This window comes from Petaurus breviceps, unplaced genomic scaffold, assembly GCF_028583685.1.
Source record: "Petaurus breviceps papuanus isolate PSGF00001 unplaced genomic scaffold, PetGlider_PUasm1.0 90823, whole genome shotgun sequence".
NCBI classification, from domain to species: domain Eukaryota; kingdom Metazoa; phylum Chordata; class Mammalia; order Diprotodontia; family Petauridae; genus Petaurus; species Petaurus breviceps.
In genome coordinates, this window is record NW_027187352.1 from 9,606,315 (window position 1) to 9,633,207 (window position 26,893).

At 38.1% G+C, this 26,893-nt stretch overlaps 1 protein-coding gene across 5 annotated transcripts in view; it reads right to left on the reverse strand.

The window, feature by feature from the left end:
• NARS2 (asparaginyl-tRNA synthetase 2, mitochondrial) overlaps positions 1-26,893 on the reverse strand; it is a 174,731-nt gene that overhangs the window by 124,203 nt on the left and 23,635 nt on the right. For 2 of the 5 annotated variants that reach the window (XM_069070944.1, XM_069070947.1), the window contains one exon: positions 20,058-20,138. The exons of 1 other annotated variant lie outside the window; for it this stretch is intronic. In XM_069070944.1, coding sequence (XP_068927045.1) covers positions 20,058-20,138 — 81 coding nt within the window. Of the gene's footprint in view, positions 1-2,653; positions 2,735-19,985; positions 20,139-26,893 lie in introns of those variants that run through there. 2 more of the 5 variants (XM_069070943.1, XM_069070948.1) reach the window with 2 other exon arrangements.

The following is a 26,893-nucleotide window of genomic DNA, read 5'->3' on the forward strand; positions in this document are numbered from 1 at the left end:
TGTGTGTGTGTGTGTGTGTGTGTGTGTGTGTGTGTGTGTGTGTGTGTGTGTGTGTGTGTGTAGCAGCAAGCACCCCAGCATTCCCAGGGTGGCTGCCAACACAGGTTCTTAGATCTGCTTTTCTAAAGGAAAGCAACTCAAAATGGGTTAACAAACTTACTTTAATCAATCAAACATATATCGTTTACCTAGTTCAGGGGAAAAACGTCAGCACCCCAAATTTCATACAGACAGAAGTTACAAGACAGAGAAACAGATCAAGCAGACAGGCTTCCAAACTGTCCAACCATTACATCCATACCAAATCACAGTTACAGAGAGGAAAGCATCAACATCTGGGTTTTCAAAGCCGGGGGACTCTCAACGGCTACCCAGAGTCTCATTTGGTCAAATCACACAACACTTCTCAAAGTGAGCCCCAAAGCAAAGCCTCACATCAGGGATTATATATCCTGGGTCACAGAATGTAACCACTTTCTTGACCCACTGCCCAATCACACAGCATCAAGGTGTGGGCATTCCTGAAAACCAAGCCTCCTGCCATAGGCTCCATGTGACCACATTCAGCCTATTAGGGGGCAGAGTATATTTTCAAATCAAGGAAGGTTCTCAGAGTCCTTAAGTCTATCAAAGGGCCTAGGGGCAGGGAAGATCTTTAAATTTGCATCGCCATTACAATATGTCTATGTATACATGCCCTTTTGCTTACTTACATAAGAACTAATTCTATTCCCACCCTTAAGAAGCAGCATGGAATGGCTGAGAGAAAAACAGACCTGGACTATTTCTGCTATTTACTACCTGTACTAACTTAGATCACCTCTCAACCTCCACTTCCTCGTCTTGAAAATGAAGAGTTTAACTGGGTAATCTCGAAGATCTTTCCAATTCTTAACTGTGTAACCCTATTATCATCAGAGAAGTGAGAGGGCGATGGCACTCTTCCAGACATTCCATTACCCCTACCACAGTGTTGGGCAGTCATACCTGTATCTGTGTGTGGTACAATCTATTCTTTGTTCTAAAGACAAGTCCATGGCACAGGAATACTGTTTATTTTACAGTTCATAGTTTGTGCCCAAGGGCTTCAAAAATGTCAACTTATAAAAGCTTATAAAATAACTTGTAAAAACTTATAAGAAACAATTTTGACCTCATAATCACATCATTACCCAAAAATACTTACTGAAGGACTATTATGGTGGCATTCTACTAGAGACAGGGTATATGCTGGTACTTGAAACAGAAAAGCTCAATTACCAAGTTTATTAAAGAAAAGTGAGGCCTTCCCTTTGCAGAGATGAGATATTATGGATATTGCCATCATACCTGGTATATGTGTTACTTAATTTTATTGAAGTGTTTTATTTTTCCTTTAAAAAAAATTTTTTTTTGTTATAAATGTTTGGGCCTAGACAAGAGGGTGGGAGCTAGAGAACACCAAAGCTCCCACCAGGAGAGCAACAATCAGCCTAACGGGACCCTAGAAACTCAAGAGTTTGTAGCATTTGCAGCAAGCTGAAACAAGCAAACTCTGGCAGCCTAGAGCAGAGCTGTGCTCTGTACTCAGAGGATACAAGTGAATTTGGGACCCACAAATACTTTGTGCACAGTAGACCCTAGGGGAGATATGGTACTGGCAGGACCCCAAGCAATACAGATTAGAACCAAAGAGGAGCCTATGATCCCATCTAAATGTACAGAAGCAGTTAAGAGCTCAGCCCTGACAAAAAAAAGTCCCCATTCAAGAAGTAAAGCTGTAAATAAGAAAAAACAGAATAAGACACTGAAAATAAGTCTAGAAAAAGATAATTCCAAAACCACTACTGGTAGAACCTCAGATAAAGGTATGGTTTGACTACAAAGTCTATTAGAAACCCTAGAAGAGATGAAATGAGATAAAAAGACTATTATAAATGAAATAACAGCTGTAATAGAACTGAAAGAATGTCCTGGTCTAAGATTGACAAAATCTTGACCAAGAAACCAACTCCCTGAAAATTAGAATGAATCAAACAATAATCTCTATGAAACAGCAATAAAGAGCAAAATAAAGTATTGAAAAAATAAAACAAAATGTACAATCTATCTCCAATGAAAAACAAACAAGGGCAGAGTCAAGATGGCAGGGTAGAGCTAAAATGATAGAGTGAAAAAAACTCATTTTTGCCTGGTTCACCCAGTATACCTCTGTAGCACCAATACAATATTTACAACACCCATGATCGTGATAAAGACCATGATTACATGGTCTTTAAATAAAGACCATATTACATGACGTTCGATCACAAAATATACCAAATCTTACAGGGAGAAGAGAGAACTGAAGCATTTATTTAGTTTAATTTTTTTTTTTGGAGGGGGGAAGGCAGGGCAGTTGGGATTAAGTGACTTGTCCAAGGTCACATGGCTTGTTTTAAGTGTCTGTAGCCAGATTTGAACTCAGGTCCTCCTGATTCCAGGGCAGGTGCTCTACTCACTGTGCCACCTAGCCATGCCTGAAGCATTTATTTAGACACCAGAAAACCCAATCCCAAAACCAGTAAGCTAATTCCATCACAGTACCAAAGATATTCAAAAGCCATAATAACACTGAGAGTCACAGCATCCTTCAACCTTCCCATAAACCAATACAAGATAAATATCTACTCACTAATCTGTCTGACTCCTTGCCTGAGTGTCCTTACTCCCCCAGTCTTGCTAAACTCTGACCACCAGCTTCCTGTGGGCTCTGCTACCCTTCAGCAAACTCCTCCCACCACAGGCTCCATGTGACTATATTTAGCCTACTAGGGGATAGAGTTTATCTTCACAGCAGGGAAGCTTCCTGTGGGCTCTGCTGCACCCTTCAGCAAATTCCCTCCATCACAGACTCCATGTGATTACATCCAGCCTATTAGGGGGCGCAGTTTACTTTCAAAGCAGAAGAGGTCTTCAAACTCCTCCATAGGTCTATTAAGGGGCAGGGAATATCTTCAAATTTCCATTCTCATTACAACTTCCTCAAAAACAATCTAGAAAATGTACCAGAGCAAATTCTGATCAGGAAAGTCAAGAAAAAGTCACAGTGAATAATTTTTCCATCCCAGGGAAGCTAAGGAAGCAAATAGGTCTACAGACACTGGGTATAGGGAGCTGGCCAGGAGTGCAGTGGAACAGCAGTGGAGACAAGGTGCATTTCAACACCCAGGCCAGATGAAGGACCAAGATAGAACCATAGAGCAGGGGTGGGGCACCTGCGGCCTTCTAGGTCCTTGGGTATGGTCTTTTGACTGAGTCCAAGTTTTACAGAATAAATCCTTTTATTAAGGGGATTTCTTCTGTAAAGTTTGGATTCAGTCAAAGGGCTGCACTTGAGGACCTAGAGGGTTACATGTGTCCCTGAGGCCCCAAATCCCCCATCCCTGCCCTAGAGGAAGAAAAGAACCCAAGGGACCCCAGAACTGGAACTGGGTATAAAAAGAGGTGTTATCTTACAATTCCATCACCCATTTTCCACTTCTGCATCAGGGATCCAGGATAAAAAGGAGTGGTCATGAGAGAGCATCGGTTCATTTTAGCTGTGCACTGAGCACAAAAAAACATCTGGAGAGTTAACTGTGTGGCTCCAAATGCAGGGGCAGAACAACAGGGAATCCATTCAAGACTTCAGCCCTGCGGAATAACCAGGGCAGCAGCCCTGATCAAAGGGAGACAGAACAGTTCAGTTATTGAGAACCTGCAAACCTTCATAGCAGGGTAACAACAACTGAGTCCCACAGCAGTTTACAAAACTCAACCACACACAAGCTAAGAAACGTGAACTTTGGTCAGGAATAGATCTTTCCCTGGTTCACACCCATTTGGGAGCACTGAAAACTTACAGACTTCCATAGTGAGCTGTGAAAGCAGCCCCAAAAAGGTAAATGGACAAAAACTGGGGCCCAGAAGAGTGCAGAACCTAGCACTAACATTAAGTCCAAAGTAAAAAAGTAGGTTATAAGAATGAGCAAACCAAAAAAGAATCTGCCCATAAAGAATGCTATGGTAACAGGAGAGCTCAAGATACAAACACAGAAGATAATAATGAGTAAGGAGTTGAGCATGACACCTAAGTGTTGCGCCTGGGTGACTGGGAGGATTCCAAAGTAACTGAGAAGTCAGGGAAAAGGGAGGGTTAGGGAAATAGACAATGAGTTTGGTTTCTGACATGTTGAGTTTAAGATGTCTATGGTATGTCCAGTCTGATATGTCCAACAGGGAATCACTCCAAAATCTGTCATTTTGCTTTCATGTCATCTTTGCCAAACTGATAAATGTAAGGTGGAACTTCAGAGTTACTTTAATTTGCATTTTTATAATTATTAGTATTTGGAGCATTTTCATATGGTTGCTGATACTGTAGACTTCTTCCTCTGAAAATTACCCTTTCATTAAAAAGATTAATTAAGAGATTAAAAAAAAACTAACAAAATTCATCTGGAAGAACTAATGGTAAAGAATAAAGTAAGGGGTGGCTAGGTGACACAGTGAGTAAAGCACCGGTGCCAGAGTCAGGAGGACCCAAGTTCGGTTCCGGCCTCAGACACTTAACACCCACCCACACACACACACAAAAACTAGCTGTGTAACCTTGGGCAAGTTACTTAACCCCAACAGCCCTCCAAAAAAAAAAAAAAAAAAAGAATAACAAAATAATTAATGGCTAAACAAATTATGATATGACTATAGTGGAATAATATTGTGCTATTCGAGATTACAAAAGGGATAGTTTCCGAGTTGTTAGTTCACTCTACTCTGCATCTTCTTCCCCTATATGGTTTCAACTCTGCAGAACAAGAGGCTCCTCTTAGGATAAGCCCATAACTTCTAAACTCATCACAATGCTGCTAGTCAAGTCCTGACTGACACCACCTCCTTCAGCCTCCTCTCCCCTCACTGGAAGGCTGGAGGATGAAGTACCATTCTTCTCCCACTGCCTTTCTTCATAAAGGGCAGAAACTGGACTTTTGGGTTCACTTCACCCTCTATCTGCTACTATTTGTAATTGTTCAGTCTTATTCTTCTTGACCCCATTTATTTTCTTGACAAAGATACTGGAGTGGTTTGCTATTTCCTCCTCCAGTGCATTTTACATATAAGAATCGAAGGAAACAGGGCTAAATGACTTGCCCAGGATCACAGAGCTAGTGAGTGTCTGAGCACAGATTTGAACTCAGGAAGATGGGTCTTCCTTGACTCTAGGCCCCGTATTCTATCCACTGTGGCACCTAGCTGCCCTTATCTGCTGCTCTGTCTGGTTACATCAGTAACAATTATCATCGTTTTTCCTTGTAGGGATATAAATAGTTCAACTTTGATAAGTTCCATATGATTTCTTTTCCCTCTTCACCTTCTCATGTTTCTCTTGCTTCTTGTATCTGAATGTCAAATTTTCTATTCAACTCTGGTTTTTTCATCAAGAATGCTTGAAAATTCTCTATTCCACTCAATGACCATATTTTCCCCTGAAACATACTACTCAGTTTTGCTGGGTAGATGATTCTTGGTTTTAACCCCAGCTCCTCTGACCTCCAGAATATCATATTCCAAGCCCTTCGATCCCATAGTGTGGAAGCTGCCAGATCCTTTGTTTGTGTTTCCATTTGATTGTGTTTCCACAATATTCAAATTGTTTCTTCTTGGCTGCTTGTAATATTTTCTCCTTGATCTGGGAACTCCGGAACCTGGCTATAATATTCCCAAGAGTTTTCTTTTCGGGATCTTTTTTAGGAGGTGATTGGTAGATTCTTTCAACCGCTATTTTGCCTTCTATTTCTAAAACATAAGGGCAGTTTTTCTTGACAATTTCTTGAAGAATGATTTCTAGGTCCTTTTTTTGATCATGCTTTCAGGTAGTCCAATAATTTTTAAATTATCTCTCCTGGATCTATTTTCTAGGTCAGTGGTTTCCCCAATGAGATATTTCACATTGCCTTCTATTTTTTCATTTGTTTGTATCTGTTTAATAGTATCTTGATTTCTCATAAAGTCACTAGCTTCCATTTGCTCCAATCTAATTCTGAAGGAATTATTCTCTTCAGTGAGCTTTTGAAATCCTTTTTCCTTCTGGCAAATTTGGCTTTTTAAGGCATTCTTCTCCTCATTGGCTTTTTGGGCCTCTTTTGCCATTTGAGTTAGTCTATTTTTTAAGGTGTTATTTCCTTCAGTCAGGTTGTTGACTTGTTTTTTTATGATTTTCTTGCATCATTCTCATTTCTCTTTCCAATTTTTCCTCTACTTCTCTTACTTGATTTTCAGAATCCTTCTTGAGCTCCTCTATGGCCTGTAATCAGTTCATATTTTTCTTGGAAGCTTTTGGTGCAGGGGTTCTGACTTTGTCGTCTTCCTCCCATTCTATGCTTTAATCCTTTTTGTCCCCAAAATAGGAGTGTAAAGTTGGGTTTCTCTGCTTGCTTTTCTGCCCTCATTTGCTCATGTTGCCACTCAATTACTTGATTTTGGGCTTTCTGCCATAGTAGGACTCTGGTACCAGACAGGGGAGCTTCGTCCCAATCGCTGGGGTTTTCTCAGCTGCCGAAGGTATTAGTTGGGTGTCCTCTCTGAAGCCTCCACATGCTCTGGAAAGCTGGTTACACATCCCAGGACCTCCATCCTAGACTGCAATCCAGATCGAAGCAGGTTAAAGCAACAGCAATTACCCCTCAGACTGGTCGCTTGGTCCCCCTACAATCTGCAGGCCAGGAGCTGAAGCTGCCATGTGGCTGCAGCTGCATGGCCACTCTGCCTCAGGGGCAAAGGCTGACCGCACTCCCAACTTCTGCATCCCAAAGTCCACATTGCACTGACCTCTCACTTTGTCCTTAGCATCTATGTGTTGATAATTCTGGAAACTGCTACAGCTGCTGGTGATCTGAAGTCCCTCCAGCTGGCGGCTGGTCAGGCCCTCCCTGAGGTGAAAACTCTGGCTCGTGCAGGGCTAGGCTTGGCTCCCAGAGCACTGCACTGGCCACTTCCTGCTGGCCTGCCGGGCTGTGCTCAGCAGGAGGTTAGCTTCTCTGTGTCATTTTGTGGGTTCTGTAGCTCCAAAGTTTCTTCAGTGTCACCTTTTATATGAATTGGAGGAGGTGGAAGCCGAGCCCCATGGAAGTCCTGTTACTACTCTGCCATCTTGACTCCACTCCCCCCACACTTTTCTGCCCTTTTTTTCTGTTTTGTCTCCCCCTTTAGATTATAAGCTCTTTGAGGAAAGGGGTTGTTTTTCTTTTTATTAATTGCATCGCCAGTGCTTACCACAGTGACAGTGCCTGGCACAGAGTAGACACTTAATAAAGGCTTACTGAATTGGACTGGATTTCAGAGAAGCCTTGTATGAAACAAGCAGAACTAGAAGAACAATTTTTTCAATAACAAAAACAGTGTAAAGAAAAACAACTCTGAAAGACTTTAGAATAAACAGTGCAAAGATCAACCATGATTCCAGAGGACTGATGATGAAAACTTCTACCCACCTCCTGAGAAAGAACTTCAGACTAGATATGCAGAATGAGACTACATTTTTGAACATGGCCAATATGAGAAATCGTTTTGCTTAACCATGCATGTTTGTTTCCTGGTAAGGTGAGGGGAAAAGTAAAAACAAATGTGTGTTCATGAAAAAAAAAAACACTAAAAGACAAAAGAAAAGGGTAGTAGCAGATCTCAAGCTATAATACAAAGTAGCAATCATCATAATTTTGGGGCATTGTTCTGGTTAAAAAATAGAAAAAATGATTAGTAGAAAAGATTAGATATACAACACACAGAAGCAAACAAACATAGCAACATAGTGTTTGATAAACTCAAAGACCCCAACTCCTAGAGTAAGTAAGGGCTGTCAAAAAAGGAAGGGACAACTGGAAAGCATTGATAAGAATTAGGCAAGGCAGACTTGGCAAGAACTCACCCTATAACAAGATAAACTTCAAATACGTATATGATGTAGATATAAAAACTCACATTATAAACAAATTTGAGGAACAGGGATATACCTTTTTTCAATTATTTATTGTGAGGAAAAATGATTGGACTAGACATAAAAAATAGAGAAGATCACAGAAGGTAAAATGGACAGTTCTGACTATATAAAACTGAAAAAGTTTTACACAAGAAAATGAAGTTAAAATATAAAGGGAAACAGTTAACGGGGGAAAACTCTTTGTAGCACTTTTCTCTGATAAATGTCTGTTATCTAAGATAACTACATAAAAAAACTGCCTAATAGATAAGTGACCAAAAGTTATGATCAGGCATTGACCAAAGACAGAAATCAAAATTATCAACAGTCATATAAAAAAAATTCTCCTAATCATCAGTAATTCCAAAAATTCACCTAATGACCAATAATTCGATAATAAATTCTTAGGTTCCATCCCAACTCCATGAGATTGGAAAAAATGGCAAGAAAATGAAATGAAAATATTGGAGGGGCTTCAAAAAGACAGGCAAAGTAATGCATTGTTAATGGAGTTATGAATTGGTCAAGTCTTTCTAGAAAGCAATGTGGAACTATACCCTGAAAAACACTAAAATGTTCAAATTTTCAACACAGGAAGATCGCTCCCAGGCCATTATACCGAAGAGATCAAAGAAGGAAAAGGCCTACCCCCCATGTACAAAAATGTTTATAGCAGCTCTATTTGTTGTTGCAAGGAACTCGAAGCTAAAGTGTTCATCACTTAGAGAACGGCTAAACATTTGTAATATACTCTTTGTACTTCAAACTTAAGTCCATTCTTTCTAGGGCCATTGCTGTATGCAAAGGGAGAATATGCGTCTAGTTGGGGAATGTTTTTCTTTATTTTTTTGCCATCCTTCCCCCTTTTGGGGGGAGGCAAAAAAGGGTCACAAAGCTAGTTAGTGTCTGAGGCCAAATCTGAATTCAGGTCCTCCTCACTCCAGGGCCAGTGTCTATCTCCTACGTACCCAGTTGTCTCTGGAGGATGGCTGTCTTTGCTATCCCTACTTGGTAAATATCCCCTTGTTAAAGTCAACTGATGTCACGACATGGTTGACTGATGGGGGTTTACAAATGACAGTATCAGAAAACAAATCCATAATGAGACAACTACGCCATGGACAGCTAGCTGGGCCAGGCCTAGAGTCAGGACAATCTGAGTTCAAATTTGGCCTCAGACACTTTTAAACTGTGTGATCCTGGGCAAGTCATTTAACTCTGCTTGCCTCAGTTTCCTCATCTCTAAAGAGAGTTGGAGAAGGAAATGGCAAACCACTCCAGTGCCTTTACAGAGAAAACCCCAAATCAGGTCATTAGGAGTTGGACATGACTGAAACAAACTAACAACTCAACAAGTAACTCCTAGAACCTTGCAGAGAACAGCTGTCAGTCACCTTCAAGGGCATCCAAACTGGCAGCAGGAGTGGGAGATGAGAAAGTAAGTCCGAAGAAGGTTGTTGTTTAGTCGTTTTAGTCATGTCTGACTCTTCATGACCTCATCTGGGGTTTTCTTGGCAAACATACTGGAGTGATTTGCCTTTTCCTTCTCCAGATCATTTTACAGATGAGGAAACTGAAGCAAACAGGGTTATGTGACTTGCCCAGAGTCACACAGCTAGGAAGTGCCTGAGGCTGGAGTTGAACTCAGGAATGGGAGTCTTCTTGACTTCAGGCCCAGCACTTTATCCACTGTGCCACCTAATGGACTAAAGAAAATCTTCAAAAATGAACACCATCTTATGAGCTGTTCTCAGTTTATGTTTTTTTCCTATCCCAATGTGACATTTTTGCATCCCTAGATGCCTTATATTCTTTATTCTCCATATGCCTTTACCTTCTGAAAACTAATATGCTCACACCTATCAAAACTAACAGAAGGGGCAGAAAAAAAGCTTTAAAAATTGCTTTTATTGTTAAATGTTAACAAAAGAAAGAGAAATGAGTAGGGGAGATTTTAAATGTCTGTTGTTTCTTTTTAACTATCTGACCACTTCTGTAGGAATTCTCCACCTCAAAAGTGAATATGAAGTCTTTTTAAGGAGACATTTTTCTTCTTCCCCGAACCCACCCACCTCTCATTATCCTTATGCTCATGACTATTTTCTTTGAAAAATAAGTTTTACTGATGCCTTGTTATTATTATACAAGTCATTTCTAGATATTCTCCAGAATCACTCTCCCTTGTAAATATAATAGTAATAATTATCATAACAGCTGAAATGTATATAGCACTTTATAGTCTGCAGTGTTAATGTATTTGCTTGTCACAACAACCCTGTGAAGTAGGTGCTACGATGATCTGCATTTTATATAGTGAAGTAACTGAAACTGAGATAAGTGACTTGCCCAGGGTTACATACTGTAAGCTAGTAAACTTCTGAGAAAGGATTCAAACTCAGGTCTTCCTGGGCTCTCTACTCACTGCACCACCTAAGCAGAAACAATTATTACCAAGAGACCAGAACTGACAACTTCTCTATTACCTTTATCCTCCTAGGGCATCCAGTGACCAGGTTCACAAGCTAGGTGTCACCCCTCAACTCCTCTCTCTCAACCCTAGGCAGGGGTAAAGATGACATGACTGAGGAAACAAAGGTTTGAGCTTCCAAGCATACTGATTTAATAAGCAATGCATGGCAATTACCAAAAAAATTGGGACCAGTGGCCTTTCTCAGCTTTGACAATGGACCCCAAACACAGGGATAGACAAATTTTTTTCCATTAAAAACAATTAATCAAATAAGACCAATTAGTTAAAAAAAATCAGGATACATTAAGGAATCTGATTTCTAATTGGAGGAAAGATTAGGGATTTTCCAAGTTGGGAGGCGGAGAGAGAACAGGTACAATTCCCTGAGGATCAGGAAAAGAGGTGTCCCACTCCCTCCAAAATGTCTGTAAACAATCAAAGGAACATGAATATATCCCCAGGACCAAAATACCTTGAGGACAGAGATTGTTTGCTTTTATATTTGTATCCCCAGCACTTAGCACAGTGCTCGAATATAAAAAGTGCTTAATAAATTTAAAAAACACATTCATTAATTCATTCATATTATTATAAGAGAGCTGAGTGACTCCCTTTAAAGAGAACAGCAGGCCAGCCAACTGTTCATTTCCCACCCAGCTACCCTCCTTTGGACTTCTCCATCAACTCTCCCCTCCATGCCGTTTTTCCTTTTCCAGGTCTTCCTTTTGGGAGCTGTCTTCCCCTGTTAAATTGTAAGTTCTTTGAGAATAGGCATTGTCTTTACCTCCCTCCTCCCCCATATCTATACCCAGCACTTAGCACAGTTCCCAGCACAAAGCAGATGATTAATAAATGTTTATTAACTTCTACAGATGGAAGTATTGTCTTTGAAACCTTGTTACAGTAAGATAAATACTGATATGTTAAGAACTGTTGTTACTATTTTCATTAAATATTTACTCAATGTTGACTGTCACACTTCCTTAATTCAAAAGGGTAATCAAATTAACACTGAAGAAGCATATGGAAGGAGAGGTTAGGTAAAGTAAAACGTCAAACTGCCAACATGCAAATGAGGAAAAAGAAAGGCCTTTGGTGAGAATGGTAGGTTAAGAAGTTGTTTCTTTTATTGAAACTAGAAGCTAAATAAAGACAAATAATGTTCTAAGAATAGCCAGTTAAACTGGGTTTCAACTTGGATTGAGGTATTCAATCAAAGTACATACCTAAATCATGCTACGGCATATATATTGTCACTGAATTACATAATTTTATATTGTAAGGTGGTACCACAAATTACTTTAATTTTAAGGTGATACCACAAATTACTTTAATTTTACATCTTTCCTTGGGCTGACAATGCCTCATGAAGTCAATGACTCTATGAACTATGGAAAATTTGACAGCACAAAAGGCCTGATGGCAATCATAAAGATTTATCTACAAAATATAGCAAGTTTTTCCTCCTCGAAATGACTAAATAGCTTTGGGTCTTCGGACGACAACCAATAGGTTTGGAAGAATCTGCCTTTTACTAGCTTGTCTTGTATTCATAGAGCTGACACAAATTTTACATTTTCTGTGCAGTTTAATTTAATTCTGCCCTTAAAATAGCAGCTTGAAAGCAAAATAATAGGAACATTCATTTTCTACTTCAGTTAGCAAAGGAAATAATTATTTGTGGAAAAAATTATCTCCACATTAAAAATCTCACAGAACCTTCTAATAAGGCTAAATTAACCCACTGAGCTTTTGAGAAAATGCCTGACAGTGGGATGTGGGAATAAAACTAAAAAGATAGGCAGCAGCAGAATGGAAAAGGGATTAGACTTGTTCTACTTGATCTTAGGGCCAGGACCAATACAGAAACTGCAGAAAAACTGATTTTGGCTCAGACTCAGGACTATTTTCCTTACAAATTAAGTCATCTTAAAATGACTACATTGAAAAGTTTTAGATCCTGATTACAGAGGTCTTCAAGTGGACACTGATAAAAAATTCTAAACTTTCTTGGAGATGCTGTTAAAAGGTTTTACATAACAGCTGTAGGATGTACTACATGACAGCCAATATTTTTTCATCTCTAAGATGTCATAAGTAAATGGCTCACATTCTAGTCACATTTCCACTCTGTATCCCTTACCAATCTCCAAAAAACTGAAAATTAAGATCACACACAGGGCAATAGTGGGTATAATGAGCAGGCGGCAACATATGACCAATGATCACAGAAGAAAAAGAATAAATTATGCTATGAAAAATTATATGATAGGAAAAGATGGGATAGGCAAAGTGTGAGATGACTGTGAGAGAGCCCAAGTGCTTTATTGGAATTCCTGAAATGTGAAGAGACAGTAAGAAAGACTTCAAGCATGTTGGATGGATGCCTTATGACAATTTATGGAAGGATATGGACAAGAAAATGGAAGCAAAGGTTGATAACAGGGAATGAATATGAGTGTGGCACTGAATCCTGTTAAAAATGGTATCAAGTACCAAAGTTCAAATTATGTTGAGAGTTGGCTGAAAATGGTTTATTTAGTTGTTGTTTTTCAGCTTAGCGGAAATTTTTTTTTTACATATTAGAAGAGGAGGATCAAAGTAAGAGGACTCACAATAGAGGGAAGGCAGAGCTACTAGATTCTTATCTTGCTGGAGATTTTTCTGCCAAGGAGAATAACCTTTGCACAAGAACTGACTTAATGAAAAAATCTAATAGGTAGCTAATATCTACATTAAGTAATGAGAGAGAAAAAAAAAGCACGTATCCATCTTAGATGAATTTGAGCCACCTGGCCCTGATAAACTGTATTTTCAGGTACTAAAAGAATTAATAGATGTATTAATAGATTGTATTAAAAGATTAATAGATGTTTGGGCATTATGAGCGACACTGAAAGATCATGGAGTAAAGAAGAGGAAATACAGGATTAAGGGAGAACAAATGGTCCTTTTTTCAAGAAAGGAAGAAAAAAAGGCATCTGGAAATCAAAGACTTAGGGGACAGTCACTGTAAAGGTACAAAGTTGGAAGCTGGAATACTACATAGGAGGAACAGTTAAAAAAGCCAGTTTGGTTGGATCAAAGACTGCTCTCCCAAGAGTTTCAATTAGGGGACAGTCATTGTAAAGGTACAAAGTTGGAAGCTGGAATAATACTACATAGGAGGAACAGTTAAAAAAGCCAGTTTGGTTGGGATCAAAGACTGCTCTCCCAAGAGTTTCAATTCCATTTTACCAAGTGCCTACTGGCTGTTTCAGAGACATTTTAAACTGACCTTGTTTTCTTAATTTCTCACTTCTCTGTTTCTGCCAGAGGTACCACCTTCCTTCAAGGGTCTCAGATTCATAATCTATACATCATCCTCAACGCTTCACTCTTCCTCACCCCACACATCTGACCATTTACCAAATCTTGCAGTTTCTACCTTTACAACATCCTTCAAATACAAAGCAAACCCTTCTCTACACTCAGATAGCTATCACCTTAGCTCAGGCCCTTATCACCTCTTGCCTACATTACTGCAACAGCTTCCTAACTGGTCCCTCTCAAGTCTCTCACCATTCTATTCTAATCTATACACTGTTATCAAAGAATTTTCCTTGAATGCAAGGAGCTAGTTGGCACATGGATGAAGCACTGGACTTGTGTAGTCAGAAAGACCCCATATACTTACTAGCTGAACAACCTCAGGGAAGTCACTTATCCTTTCTCAGTCAGTTTCCTCATCTGTAAAACTGGAATAATACCACCATCTTCATAAAATTAAGGTGAAGATAAGTTGAGATAATACATACAATCAGCTGAGATAATATAATTATTTAGCACTATATAAAAGCTATTATATGATGATGTGATTCCCCCTATACTACCAATTCTAGGAGCTTCATTCTACCTCAAGAATAAAATATAGTGCTATTAAGAAATAAGGAGCAGATGGACTTCATATCTACCTGGAGAGGCTTATACAAACTGATGCTGATAAGAAGAGCAGAACCAGGAGAAATCTGTACACAATGCAGATACAACATATGTGTGTGAAGACCAGCTTTGATAGATTGCACTCTTCTCAGCAATGCAGGATTATAAGACAACTCCAAAAGACTCATGATGAAAAGAAATGCCTACATTCAGAGAAAGAACTAGAAAGAAGAGTTTGAATGCAGATTGAAGCAAATTACCTGCTCTCTTTCTTTTTCTTGTTTGGTTTTGTTTCATCTTTCCCATTGTTCATTCCACCTGATAAAATCCTTTTTTATAACCTGACTAATGTCTAATGTATTTGCAGATCCTATTTGATTGCATGCCGCCGTAGGGGCGGGGGGGGGAGGGGGAGAAAATTTGAAACTCAAGGTTTTGTGGAACTGAATCTTGTAAACTAAACGTAAACAAATTAATAAAGACAAAAAAAGTTAAAAAAGAATAAAATATAAACTCTTCTATTTAACTTTCAAAGTTCTGTAGAACTAGCCCCAACCCATCTTTCCAGCCTCACTAGACAATACTCTCCCTCTTAGAGATACAGCCAAATAGGGGTTCTCTGCTCCTCACTCATGTCTCTATGCCTTTGCACCGTCCACTCCCCATGCCTAGAAAGCCATCCTCTGCCTCAGTGTACCTTTCTTCTTTTAACATGCAGCTCAGGCACTATCTTCTGAATGAAACCCTTCCTAATTCTCTGAATGCTAGCACCCTCCCTCCCATGAAATCTTGTATATGATTTTATGTGATTTGTATGTGATTTTATACAATGTGTGTACATACTTATTAACTTTATATGTATGCTGCATATATTTTTATATGTACTTGTTTTTCTCCCATTAGAACATAAGCTCATTGTGAACAGAGATCCTTTCCTTCTTTGTACATGTTATCTCCAGCCCCTGGAGTTTAGAATTTTTCATCAATGTTCACCTGGGAGACTCCTGTGCCTGGTACAAAATAGATGCTTGGTAAATTCTTGTTGACTGATTGATGGATTAAAGAAACTGGAGATATAAGAGAAAGTTCAGTGGGGCATAATAGCTGTCTAAAAGTACTTAAACTTATGTGGAAGAGGGATTAAACTTCGGTTTGGCCCTAGATGGCAAAACTAAAAGCAATGGGTACTTGTTATAAAGAGGTAAATTTAGGCTTGATAAAAGAAAACTCTTTCTAACAATCATTAGTGGAATGAACTGCCTCAGGATATAGTAGGCTCCTCCCAAAGTGAAGGTCATCAAGTAAATGTTAAGTGACCATTTTTCAGATGTGTTGTGTGAAGTATCTGGGAATATGGCTTGAACTAGTTGACCATTGAGGTTCTTTCCAGTTCTACAATTCTGTGATTCTATGAAAATGAATCTTCATACTAATGATTGGCTCATTATAATCAAATGACATTAGAGCTACAAGGGACCATAGTTACATCTGAAATAATCACTACTCACAATGAGTTTATACTCTAATGGAGGAGACAGTAAGTATATATAAAAATATATTCAGCACACAAATGTTAGATCCCTTGATTGGACAGCGCTTGTTGCTGGGGCTAGTAGCAAGAAAGACTCTTCTTTAGATTAGCTGTCTCTAACATTGTTAGGGCTCTTTCAACAAAGTCTGTTTTTTAGATGATTTATGTGTGTCCTGTTATCACGATGGTATTCATTTTTTTAAATTCCTATTCTAAATCATAACTTTTCTTGTCATTTAACTGTTTTCTACTTTGGGGTTAATGGGAATTAAAAATGTACCCTACTGGTCTAAATATATGTCATGTTTTCCTAAAAATCTAGCTTGTATAAAATCTGAGTGCAAGTTATCATTAGTGAATATCACTAGTAAGTATATGTGTGTATATTTAAACATACATATACCCTTTTTTGTTCAAATTTTAGCTCACTTCACCTTTTTTAAAAAAAAATTTTTAGTTTTCAACATTTGCTTTTATAAGATTTTTGAGTTCTAAAATTTTACCTCCTCCTTTTATTCTCCCCTTCCCAAGATGGCATACAATCTGATATAGGCTAAACATCATATTAAATATATTTCCACATTAGTCACATACCCTTCTAAATAGATATTATTTAAAGAGGATGGTTTATATTAAGGATTAAAGCAGTATTTACAGTGAGTGATTCTTACTTCAATAATATAAAGAAAAAAGGACCCTGCTACAAATATTGCTTGTAGATCACATAATGTCCATTATTGCTTCATTACTACTATATGAAAATATCTAGGTTTTAAAAGCTGAATATTCTTCAAGGATTGGTTTTTTTTAATAAAGGGCTCATTTCTAGGCCTTCACTAAAGTCCTGTTTTAATATCTCCATCATGGCATGTGGGTTATGACGTAGAAGCAGAGTGACAGCTTAATGGGTACTACCAAGCTAGAAAGTCTTAAGGGTGTGAGCCCAGTGATGGAAAGTACACTGAGGAACAATGTAGCTAATAATAATGCACACTGATATAGTGACTTCATCCTAACAATCACGTGAGGTCACAGGCACAAACTATAATGCCTCAAAGCTCTCCCTTTGTTAGTCCAGCTTTGAGCAATTTCCTGCTGACTCCCTCTCATATATGCAAAACACCCAAATATAGGAAGTATTTTTTTTTAAAAAGGCTAATAACTGTTCCCTATGCCTAGAGCATACTTTAATGCAGGAGTTCATAACTTTCTTTATGTCATGAACCCCTTTGGCAGTCCTTTAAAGCACAGGGAATCCTCAGAATAGTTTTTAAATGCAAAAAATCAAAATACATAGTATTGCAAAAAAATAAAAGATTAGAGAACAAAAGGTATAATTTTTTTCCCCAACCAAGGTCATGAACCCCAGATTTGCTATGCTCCCAAAGAAAAAGGAAAAGGACCCACACATGAACAAAAATATTTATAGCAACCCTTTTTCTAATAGCAAAGAAGGGAAAACTAAGGGAATGCTCATCTAATGGGAAATGGCTAAACAAATTATGGTATATGAAAGTTACGGATTATTGTTGTGTTGTAAGAAATGACAAAAGGGATGGTTTCAAAGAAAACTGAGAAGACTTAAATGAATTGATGTACAGAGCCTGTAGGTACCATGTAGGTGCATAATAAATGCTTGTTTTCTTTAAGCCAACAAAACCAGGAGAATGATTTATATGATAAGAGCGTTGTAAAAACAATTAACTTTGAAAGATTTAAGAATGATTAATGAAATAACCAACCATGATTCCAGAGGAACAATGATGAAGCATACAACCTAACTCCTGACAGAGAGAGGACATAAGAATGAGATATTTTTTTTCAGTATGGTCAATGTGAGAATTTGTTTTGCTTGACTATGTGTATTTATTACAAGCATTCTATTTTTCTCTTCTCTTTTCTTTTTTAATTTTTTTTCCCTCTCTTTTCTTTTTACTGGGGTTAGAGGGAAGAAAACTGTTTTCTGGTCATTAAAATAAAATAATAATAAAAAAAATAATATAAGCTCCTTGAAGACAGAAACTGTTTGCTTGCCTGTATTTATATCCCCAGTACTTAACACAGTGTCGGTACATAGTAAATAAATACTTAATAAAGCCTTTTTTATAAAAAAAAAAAAAAAGATCTAAATTCATCCATGTGATGAATTAGATTCTCTCCCTACTTCCCTTTTTTCCTTCTTTGCTGTTAACTAAATATAATGCTCAAAAATTCCAAAGCTTAGATCTGCCAGGGACAGGAATAGTTAACAGCTTGCTTTCCTACTACTTATCAACTCTGTAACACCCTAAATTGATGAAGCATCTCTAACACATGTCAGAGACAGATTTTTTTGGTATAAAAAAAGGGGAAGTTGAGATACCACATTACCACCCCAATGTGTAATGTAATAGAAAAGCATTTACTAAGAAATTCCTATGTGTCAAGCATTGTGCTAGGTATACATACATAAAAGGGAGAGGGTTAATGATTTAATATTCTAATTAGGGAAAACAATACATATCAGAGAGAGTTTAGGTAAAGAGCAGATATAAGGGCCCAGCAGTCCTGACAGCATAGTGGTAGAGTGTTTGACAAAGACTGGGAGTCCTGAGGATGTAAGAACAGGTTAGACAGCAATGACTAGGGGTAATGGAGGGCACTGTGGCAAGGCAGATGCTAAGTTCCAAGGAACCTTAGTGAGTGATGAATATCAGGGATGATGGTAAGGACAGTGGTCTATTTACTCTTACTGGAAGGATTGAAAATGCAATCCAAGCAGTGTAAGTGGTCATATCCCCAAACCAGTATGTGTAACAAGTTAGAGGAATGGAGCACCCCTCTTGTCTCCACTGAGGCCTCAGTCAGCTGTATGAAATATCATTTAAAAAATCTCCTTTGGGGGCGGCCAGGTAGCACAGAGAGTAAGAGTACTGGCTCCAGTGTCGGGATGACCTGGGGATCGAATCTGGGCTCAGACACTTAGCACCCACCCAGAAACACCTGGCTGTGTAACCTTGAGCAAGTTACTTAACCCCAATTGCTTAGGGGTGGCCAGGTGGCCCAGCAAGTAAGAGCACTGGCTCCAGTGTCAGGATGACCTGGGGAATCAAATCCAGGGGCAGATACTTAGCACCACACCCAGAAATAACTGGCCGTGTAACGTTGAGCAAGTTACTTAACCCCTATTGCTTAAAAAAAAAAAAATCTCTTTTGGACACAGAAGACTTGCATATGAATTTTCTCTATTTCCCTTCCCAAGTACAGATGTTGAATTACTAACATTATGACATATAAAGAAATGGGTAGGGGTATCTGATTCAAACCTTCTCACTTCAAACTTGTAGAATTCATACAAACAATTGCTGCAGTGACAGGACCTAATTAGTCCTCTCCCCAATATATTCTAATGCACAGGTATGACCATGTCACTCCCGTAATTAATCAACTCTACTGGTTTCCTACTGTCTCTAAGAGCAAATATAAACTACTCTATTACTTGTTACATATCACTGACCCTTCACGTACCCAACCAGCTTCCTTGATGCTCCTTAGATATGACATTGTCTCTCCCATCTCTGTACCTTTCTGCTGTCCCCCATGCCTGGAATGTACTCCCTCCTCAACACAACCTCTTAAAATCTGTGGTTTCCTTCCAAGCTCAGCTCAAATACCACTTTCTGCATGATTTTGTTCCTTATCCACCCAGATATTAATTCCTACCTCCCCCCATTAGTTTGAATTAAATTTGAATATACTTATATATGTATACATTGTTTCCCCAGACAAGCTCTTTGAGAGCAGAAACTATTTCATTTTTGTTTCTGTTTCCTCAGTGCCTAGAATAGTACTTGGCACTACAGATAATTAGGAAAGGCCTCAAAGTTCACATCTCAGCTCTAACTGGACTGGCTTTTAGCAAATCAAGACTATCTCTCTAAGCCTTAGTGATCATTATCTCTAAAATGGGGATAATACTTTCACTAACTAACTAACACGGTCATCATAAGCATCAAATGAGAACATGGGTAAAGCGTTTTGAAAAACAAAGCTATTTATTAAGTGTGAGCTATACTATAATAGTCTTCTCCTCAAAGAACTTCCATTACCTTCAAAACAAATTGTGAAGGTTGAAAATTATAAACATCAATATGGTCTCCACATTCTGAAGTACAACTTACTTCAACTTGAAAGAGTTCCCCAGCCCCTTCACAGTCATTTGATGTGATCACCGGGGTGTGAACATGTAGATAGCCATTAGTCTGGAACAGAAAAAAAAAATCTTTTCTAGCAGATGTTTATTAAAACACAATTACAAGATCCTCAGTTATTAGTAACATAAAAGCCACAAGGCTAGAATGTTAAACCATACTCCAGTTAAATGGAGAGCTTCCCCCAAGAAAGAAAACACCCACATGTGATTAATCATTCATTAGCCTTACTGAGTGCCTACTATGCACAATAAGACAGTACAAAAAACTGTACAACTGGGAATGGAATCTAGAATCTAGACCAGAGTTGTCAAACTGGTGAAATGAGATAAATATGTAATAGGAAAATATTTAACAAAATAAGTAAAAACACAATAAAACATAGGTAACACTGCATTTTAAAACCAAATTAACATGGATCCTTTAATGATTAGTGGCCCACATTTCTATTTTAGATTGATCCCACTGATCAAAGATGAGAAAGGCTGAAGTCTAGAGAAGGGAAATGACTTGCCCAAGGTGACTAAACTGACTAAAGTCACAGTTGGGACTTGGATCGAGGTCTTCTATTTCCCAGGTCAATGTTTTTCATTTAAATTCATTGATACATTCTCTTTTGACACAACCAACACTTACCAAAAACACCAAACAAATACTGTTACAACATATTTCCCAGAATACAGTTTATAAATTGTTAAAAAAAAAAAAAAAGCAAGAACGTGTCCTTTAACTTTACAAAACAGTATTAACAGTGATTGTTATATCTGACAATTTTTGCCATCACTATAGCTAGCAACTAGGTGGCATAGTGGATAGAGTGCTAGGCTTGGAATGAGGAAGATTCATCCTCCAAAGTTCAAATGTGGCCTCAGACACTTACTAGTTGTATGGTCATGGACAAGTCACTTAACCCTGTCTGCCTCAGTTTTCTCATCTGTAAAATGAGCTGGAGAAGGAAATGGCAAATCAGTCCAGTATCTTTGCCAAGAAAATCCCAAATGGGATCACAGATAGTTGGACAAGACTAAAACGACTGGACAACAACAGTTATCACTACATGTTGGCTTTATTTACATTGGTGCAACCACTGTGTATATTATTTCCCTAGTTCTGCTTACTTCACTCTGCATCAATTTATGTAAGTTTTCCCATCTTTCTCTGAATTCTTCATGTTTGCCCTTTTTTATAGTGGAATCATATTCCACTCCATAATAAATCATAATTGGTTTGTTATTATTGTTGTTCAGTCACATCTGACTCTTCGTGACCCTGTCTGGAGTTTTCTTGGCAAAGAAGCTGGAGTGGTTTACCATTTCCTTCTCCAGTAATTTAAAGCAAACAGAGGTTAAATGAATTGCCCAGAGTCACATAGCTAATGAGTACCTAAAATCATATTTGAACTCAGGTCTTCCTGACTTCAGGCCTAGCACCTTATCCACTGAAGCATCTAGCTGCCTCCATAACTGACTGTTTAGCCATTCTCTAATAACGGAGCACATACTTAGTTTCTGTTGTTATTTCTGAACACTCCTCAGGTTGTTATTGATAGTCTGTATCTCTACTTTTGCAAACTGTTGCTATCCCTTTTCCTTGTCTCCTGGAGAATGAAGTAAGGGAGGTGTGAACAGGGATGGTTTCCTTTATTCCATACTGGTTACTTTGATTACCAGGGTCTAAGGGTGATTTACAAGAAGTTTATAGCCATAGTCTGTATTTTTGAGCAGTGTGGGCCAAAAGAAAAATCACAAGACTTGGAGTTGGAAGATGTGGGTCTAACCATTACGTGACCCTTGCTCTTATGTAACCCTCATCATCACACTCTCTGAACCTTGTACATAGGAATTATAGGACTTGCCTCAGCCACCTCACAGGGTTGTTATGAAGAAAGCATTTTGTAAACCTTAAAGAAGGTTTACAACACTACAGAAATGTTGTTATAACAGAGTTGAGAAAACCAGATATGTATACATTAAAACACTAAAAATAAAAACGGGTACATGATAAAGTCTTCCATGTCACTGAGGGAATATAAAGTGATCAATGTGTGTCATGCTATTCAGGAAACCGTATGCTCCATGGATATGAACCATCAAAGGTAGGAAAATTAGCAGAGTAAAGAAACAAACAGGCAATGAAAAAGTCAGACATGATTTACGAGAAGACACTAGCATTAAACTGTTAGTAATGCATTTCACATACAGAGACGACTTCCTTTTGCCTGAAGGAAGAACCTGAGCATCAGTGCCTAGATGCATCCATTACAGAGGCGCCCAACAAAACCCTGCAGATCAAAAGTCTGACAATATTTCCATTAGTAAACCACAAAAGCTACACTAAGGTAATGCTAGTGGGACTGAAATAACCCAGCAACCCCAAGGTTATTCTCTTCTTATTCTGACTAGGGATGCAGATAGGTCACAGACTATTCAGGGGTATACACATACATCAGGGTAAAAGCAAAGGATGAATACTACATACTACAAAAAAAGCCATAATGTAGTTTCAGCCTAAAACATTAACCATGAACAAAATACATAAAATGACAAGAATTTCCAGCTATAGAACTGGCAGAAATGATGATGTCTCAGTATTTACTAATATTTACTATTTTCAGAGGAAATCTTTGAGAATGGGGATCTCTCAATTTCTTTCTCCTTCCAAAGCAAAGTAAATTCAAGTATTTGAGGACAGGGAAAAGAAATTTAGTCAACTACTTTCCCTATGATGTAACTTGGTATATATTAAGAGAAAAAGCTTGAGCCTGAGAAAAGTATTTAAATAGTACTAAATATGAGTGCACTAGGCCCAGAAGTACTATAACAAGTACATTTTGAATAACCAATGAGACATAATCAATGACATTACTGCATAAAATTTTTATCTCCTGGGAGGCAAGAATCATGGAAATGAATCATTTATTCCATATGAAATGTAATCACCTGTAAGCTCAAATATCGTAAACAAAGCAAAGAATCCAACGGAAAGAAGAGAAAGGGAAAATATTAAAGCAAAATATAACTTCCAATTCACAAATGCTCAAAGACATAAGAAAAAAATATTATGGGGCAGCTAGGTGGCACAGTGAATACAACACCGGCTCTGGAGTCAGGAGGTCCTGAGTTCAAATCCAGCCTCAGATACTTAACACAAAAACTAGCCATGTGAACTTGGGCAAGTCACTTAACCCCAATCGCCTTCCCCCCCAAAAATAAAAAGGAGATACTTGGCCATGTAACCTTGGACAAGTTACTTAACCCCAATTGCTTAAAAAAAATATATAATAAACTTTGTGAAAAGTTTCACTTTGGTTCTTTATAAATTCACAAATAATAGAAATCACTTCATATACCTAGGTTCACCTCTGGTACAGAGAACTGTATATGCCCTTTAACCACACCAGCAGAACATAAGCTCTGGTGTATCCTACTGACCAAATTATGGATCTTCTATATAAAAAAGTAGGGTTCACAGGTTTAATCATCAAATAGTATTTATTTTTCTAGCAAAAGTAAAAAAAAAATTTAAGACATGAGGACCACTGGTAAGGATAAAAAGCATCCAGATGCCATAGGCAAACTACAGCAGGGAAAAAGGTTTTAAAAAAATGAGGAAAAACACAATTTAAGAGAGGTAAAAGGGGGCATAAGTGTTCATGTCTAGAAGGTTAAGACCTTAAACAATGCTTGTTGACTATCAAGAACACAGTTAAGAATCATAACAGGAGCAAAAAGAAGTGTCTGAGCAATCAAAACCATTTATAATGCTCACACTTTACTTGAAGGAGGGCTCATCAAAACTTTCCTCAAAGGTTACTATTCATATTTTAGAAAAATTCTATCCAGTCTGCTATTTGGATTCCAAGTTGGCTGCAAAAGGCATTTTAGAAACAATCAACAAATTCAACTAAATAATCATTTATTAATTTCCTACTATAAACAAGAACCCGTACTTAGTAAACAGTTCCTGCTACCGAGAAATTAAACTTCTCCTAGGAGAGATATGACTTGCACACAAATAAGTATGATACAAGGTAAAATGTAACAGGAAAAATAGAACCAAATAACAGACCTTAGGAAAATCTGAGAAAAAGAGATTATGCTCAGCTAGAAGGAAATCAAGGTAAATGTCATATGGAAGATGGCACCTGAGTTGGACCTTTAAGGAAGAAAAGGATTTCAACCAGGGGAGATACAGTTACATATTTTCAAAGTTTTTGTTCTGAGAAAATATACATACCTACATATAATCTATATATCATGTTTGTATACCCACACATATGTGTGTATCTGTGTATCTGCAGTATTCAGACAGCATGTACTTTTAAATCTGTTGTCTTCTTTACTAAGTCTTAAAATTCAGTTCTTCAAGAGGACTGTTATAAGACTGCAGGTACCACCACCTAGTGGCTAAAGAACTGCATGCATGTTTCTAAACAGCAGGTGTACTTTATCAGTGGTTGGTGCCATATGGGAAGAAAGATTATTTTTAGACCTTAAACAAATTTTTTGTGTGCATGTGCTTCAAGAAATTACTGCAAATCCATATGGCAGGCAAGAGAGACAGAATGAATCCATGTCGGATGATCTTCTAAAACAGTGCCTCATGTGAATTTTTCTTCTGGCTGATTAAAAGGCTTTCTCTTCAGATTGTATATAATATCATACCTCTAGAAACTGGATCTGACACAGCTTATTAAGGAAAGGACCCAACGTTAACTTTAAGAGTTAGACTGGGACTGTATTAAATTTCACATATATGATGGAGGTTATAGGGCAGGGTTGGGGAACCTGAGGCCTCAAGGACACATGTGGCCCTCTAGGTCCTCAAGTACAGCCCTCTGACTGAATCCAAATCAATCTGTCCTGTGAAGTTTGGACTTGAGGCCACAGGTTCCCCACCTCTGCCTAGGGGAAAGTCATGTTAAATTGGTTAACACTTGCAGATCATACATAACCTTGAATAGCAACATAGAAAATCCAAAAGGAAATAACGATTTCTTTCCTTTGAGCTGAACAGTATGATTCTCTATGTGTTCTATAGAGTCAGTACTGACAAAGGGAACCCCCCAACCACTAGGGGAAAAGCTGGATAATCTCTAATCCTAGGTCAGTTGTTTCTTTCTCTCCATCCTTCCCATGGATTCTTACCCTAGGTTTCAACCCTAGTAAGCCTACATTTTCTTCCACTGCAGTTCTCTTGACAGAAACTGTCTAAAAAGCAAAATTGTCCAAGATAAAGTATCTGCTGTCTAGCTTACTTCAGCAGGACTATCGTCTTAAGAGTAAGGGCTGTAATTTCCATGTTCTTTCCAAAGTTCCTCCAGTACCCAATGAAGAGCTGTGCACACAAACAAGCATTCAATAAAACCATGTGGCAGTGATACTTGCGCACATTCATGAGTACACACACACATTTTGTTTAGGCCTAAGAATAATAAAGATATGCCAACACAGAGACCGTGTGATACAAGAGAAAACTGTCAAATATACCCACCAAGCTAAATACAAAGTGACTGTACAATGTAGGAAGAACACTGCTAAGATCAGAAAATCACAGGAGGAAAAATCTAATAAAGCAGCCAGCTGTAAACTCCAGGGCCTCCATCAGTTATGCATAAATGCCCAAAGTTTTAGCAACAAGAGAAAGTAGAGGGTCTAACACAAGGAGGCAAATTTGACCTCACGGGTTTAATGGTGATTTGTTGGTGTAAGCCTCATGCACTGTAATACTGCCCTGGGAAGTTTACTTTATTTGAAAGAAACAAGACACCAGGGGCAAAGAGAAGCAGGGGGAGATATTATTATATAAGTAATACTAAGATGTACACTCATGTGAAAGAAGTAATACTAAGAAGGTATTCTTACTTAAGGAAACTGAGAAGGGAGGGAGAGTAAGCAAAACATGGCAGAAAGCATTTAAATTAAGATCAATATGGAAATAAATGAAAGAAATTTTTTTTCTCCCATCACATTCTATTACTACCTAGGAAAGAAGAAATGGAAGAAAACTTGAGGAAATGGCCATAAGCCTGAAACAAAGGCACAAAATAGGGAACTTTAATTATCCAGATATTTGTTGGCACATTCTCTCCAAAAATAAAACAGAGTAACTAACAGTTTCTTGACTTGCTTTAATAATAATTTCATCTTTTAAAAGGTGAAGGAACCAACAGAAATTCTCACCATTAGGGAGACAATGATTGCTAAGGTGGGAATGATAGCAAACTAATGCAGAAGAGACTCCTCTCTCATAAAGTTTGTGACAGAAGAAAGCCAGAGTCTCATGCACACCCTAGATTTTAGGAGTACAGAATTTAGAAATTTCTAGGGAATGGTAGGAGGACCCTACAGATAAAAATCCTACAAATGAAGACAGTCAAGGAGGGACGGGAAACATTCAAGAAGGAATATTGAAGACACAAAGGAAAAACAATTCCAAGAAAGAAAAAAAATGATAGTATTCAAAAAGATCAATATGGATACACAGAGGACACAGCAACCCACCTTATCTTTAAGTATATAATATGTAAGCAAAGGAAAGTAATAGCAAAAGAGAGCCCTGTTAAAAGAAAATAACAGCACCAGGAGTGTGACAATTCAGAAAGAAGAAAGCCTGGGGAGGTAAGCTAAGAATTTAAGTCATATTAGAGAAGAAGACAAGGTTCAGAGAAAGGACAGGATCACGGCTCACAAGGGGGATGGGACACTGATAACCAACAACAGAGAGGTAACAGAGTTGCTTATTTTGTTTCCGTTTCTCTGCCCAGGTAAATGATCTTTCAGACTGGAAAGAGAACAAAAATAACG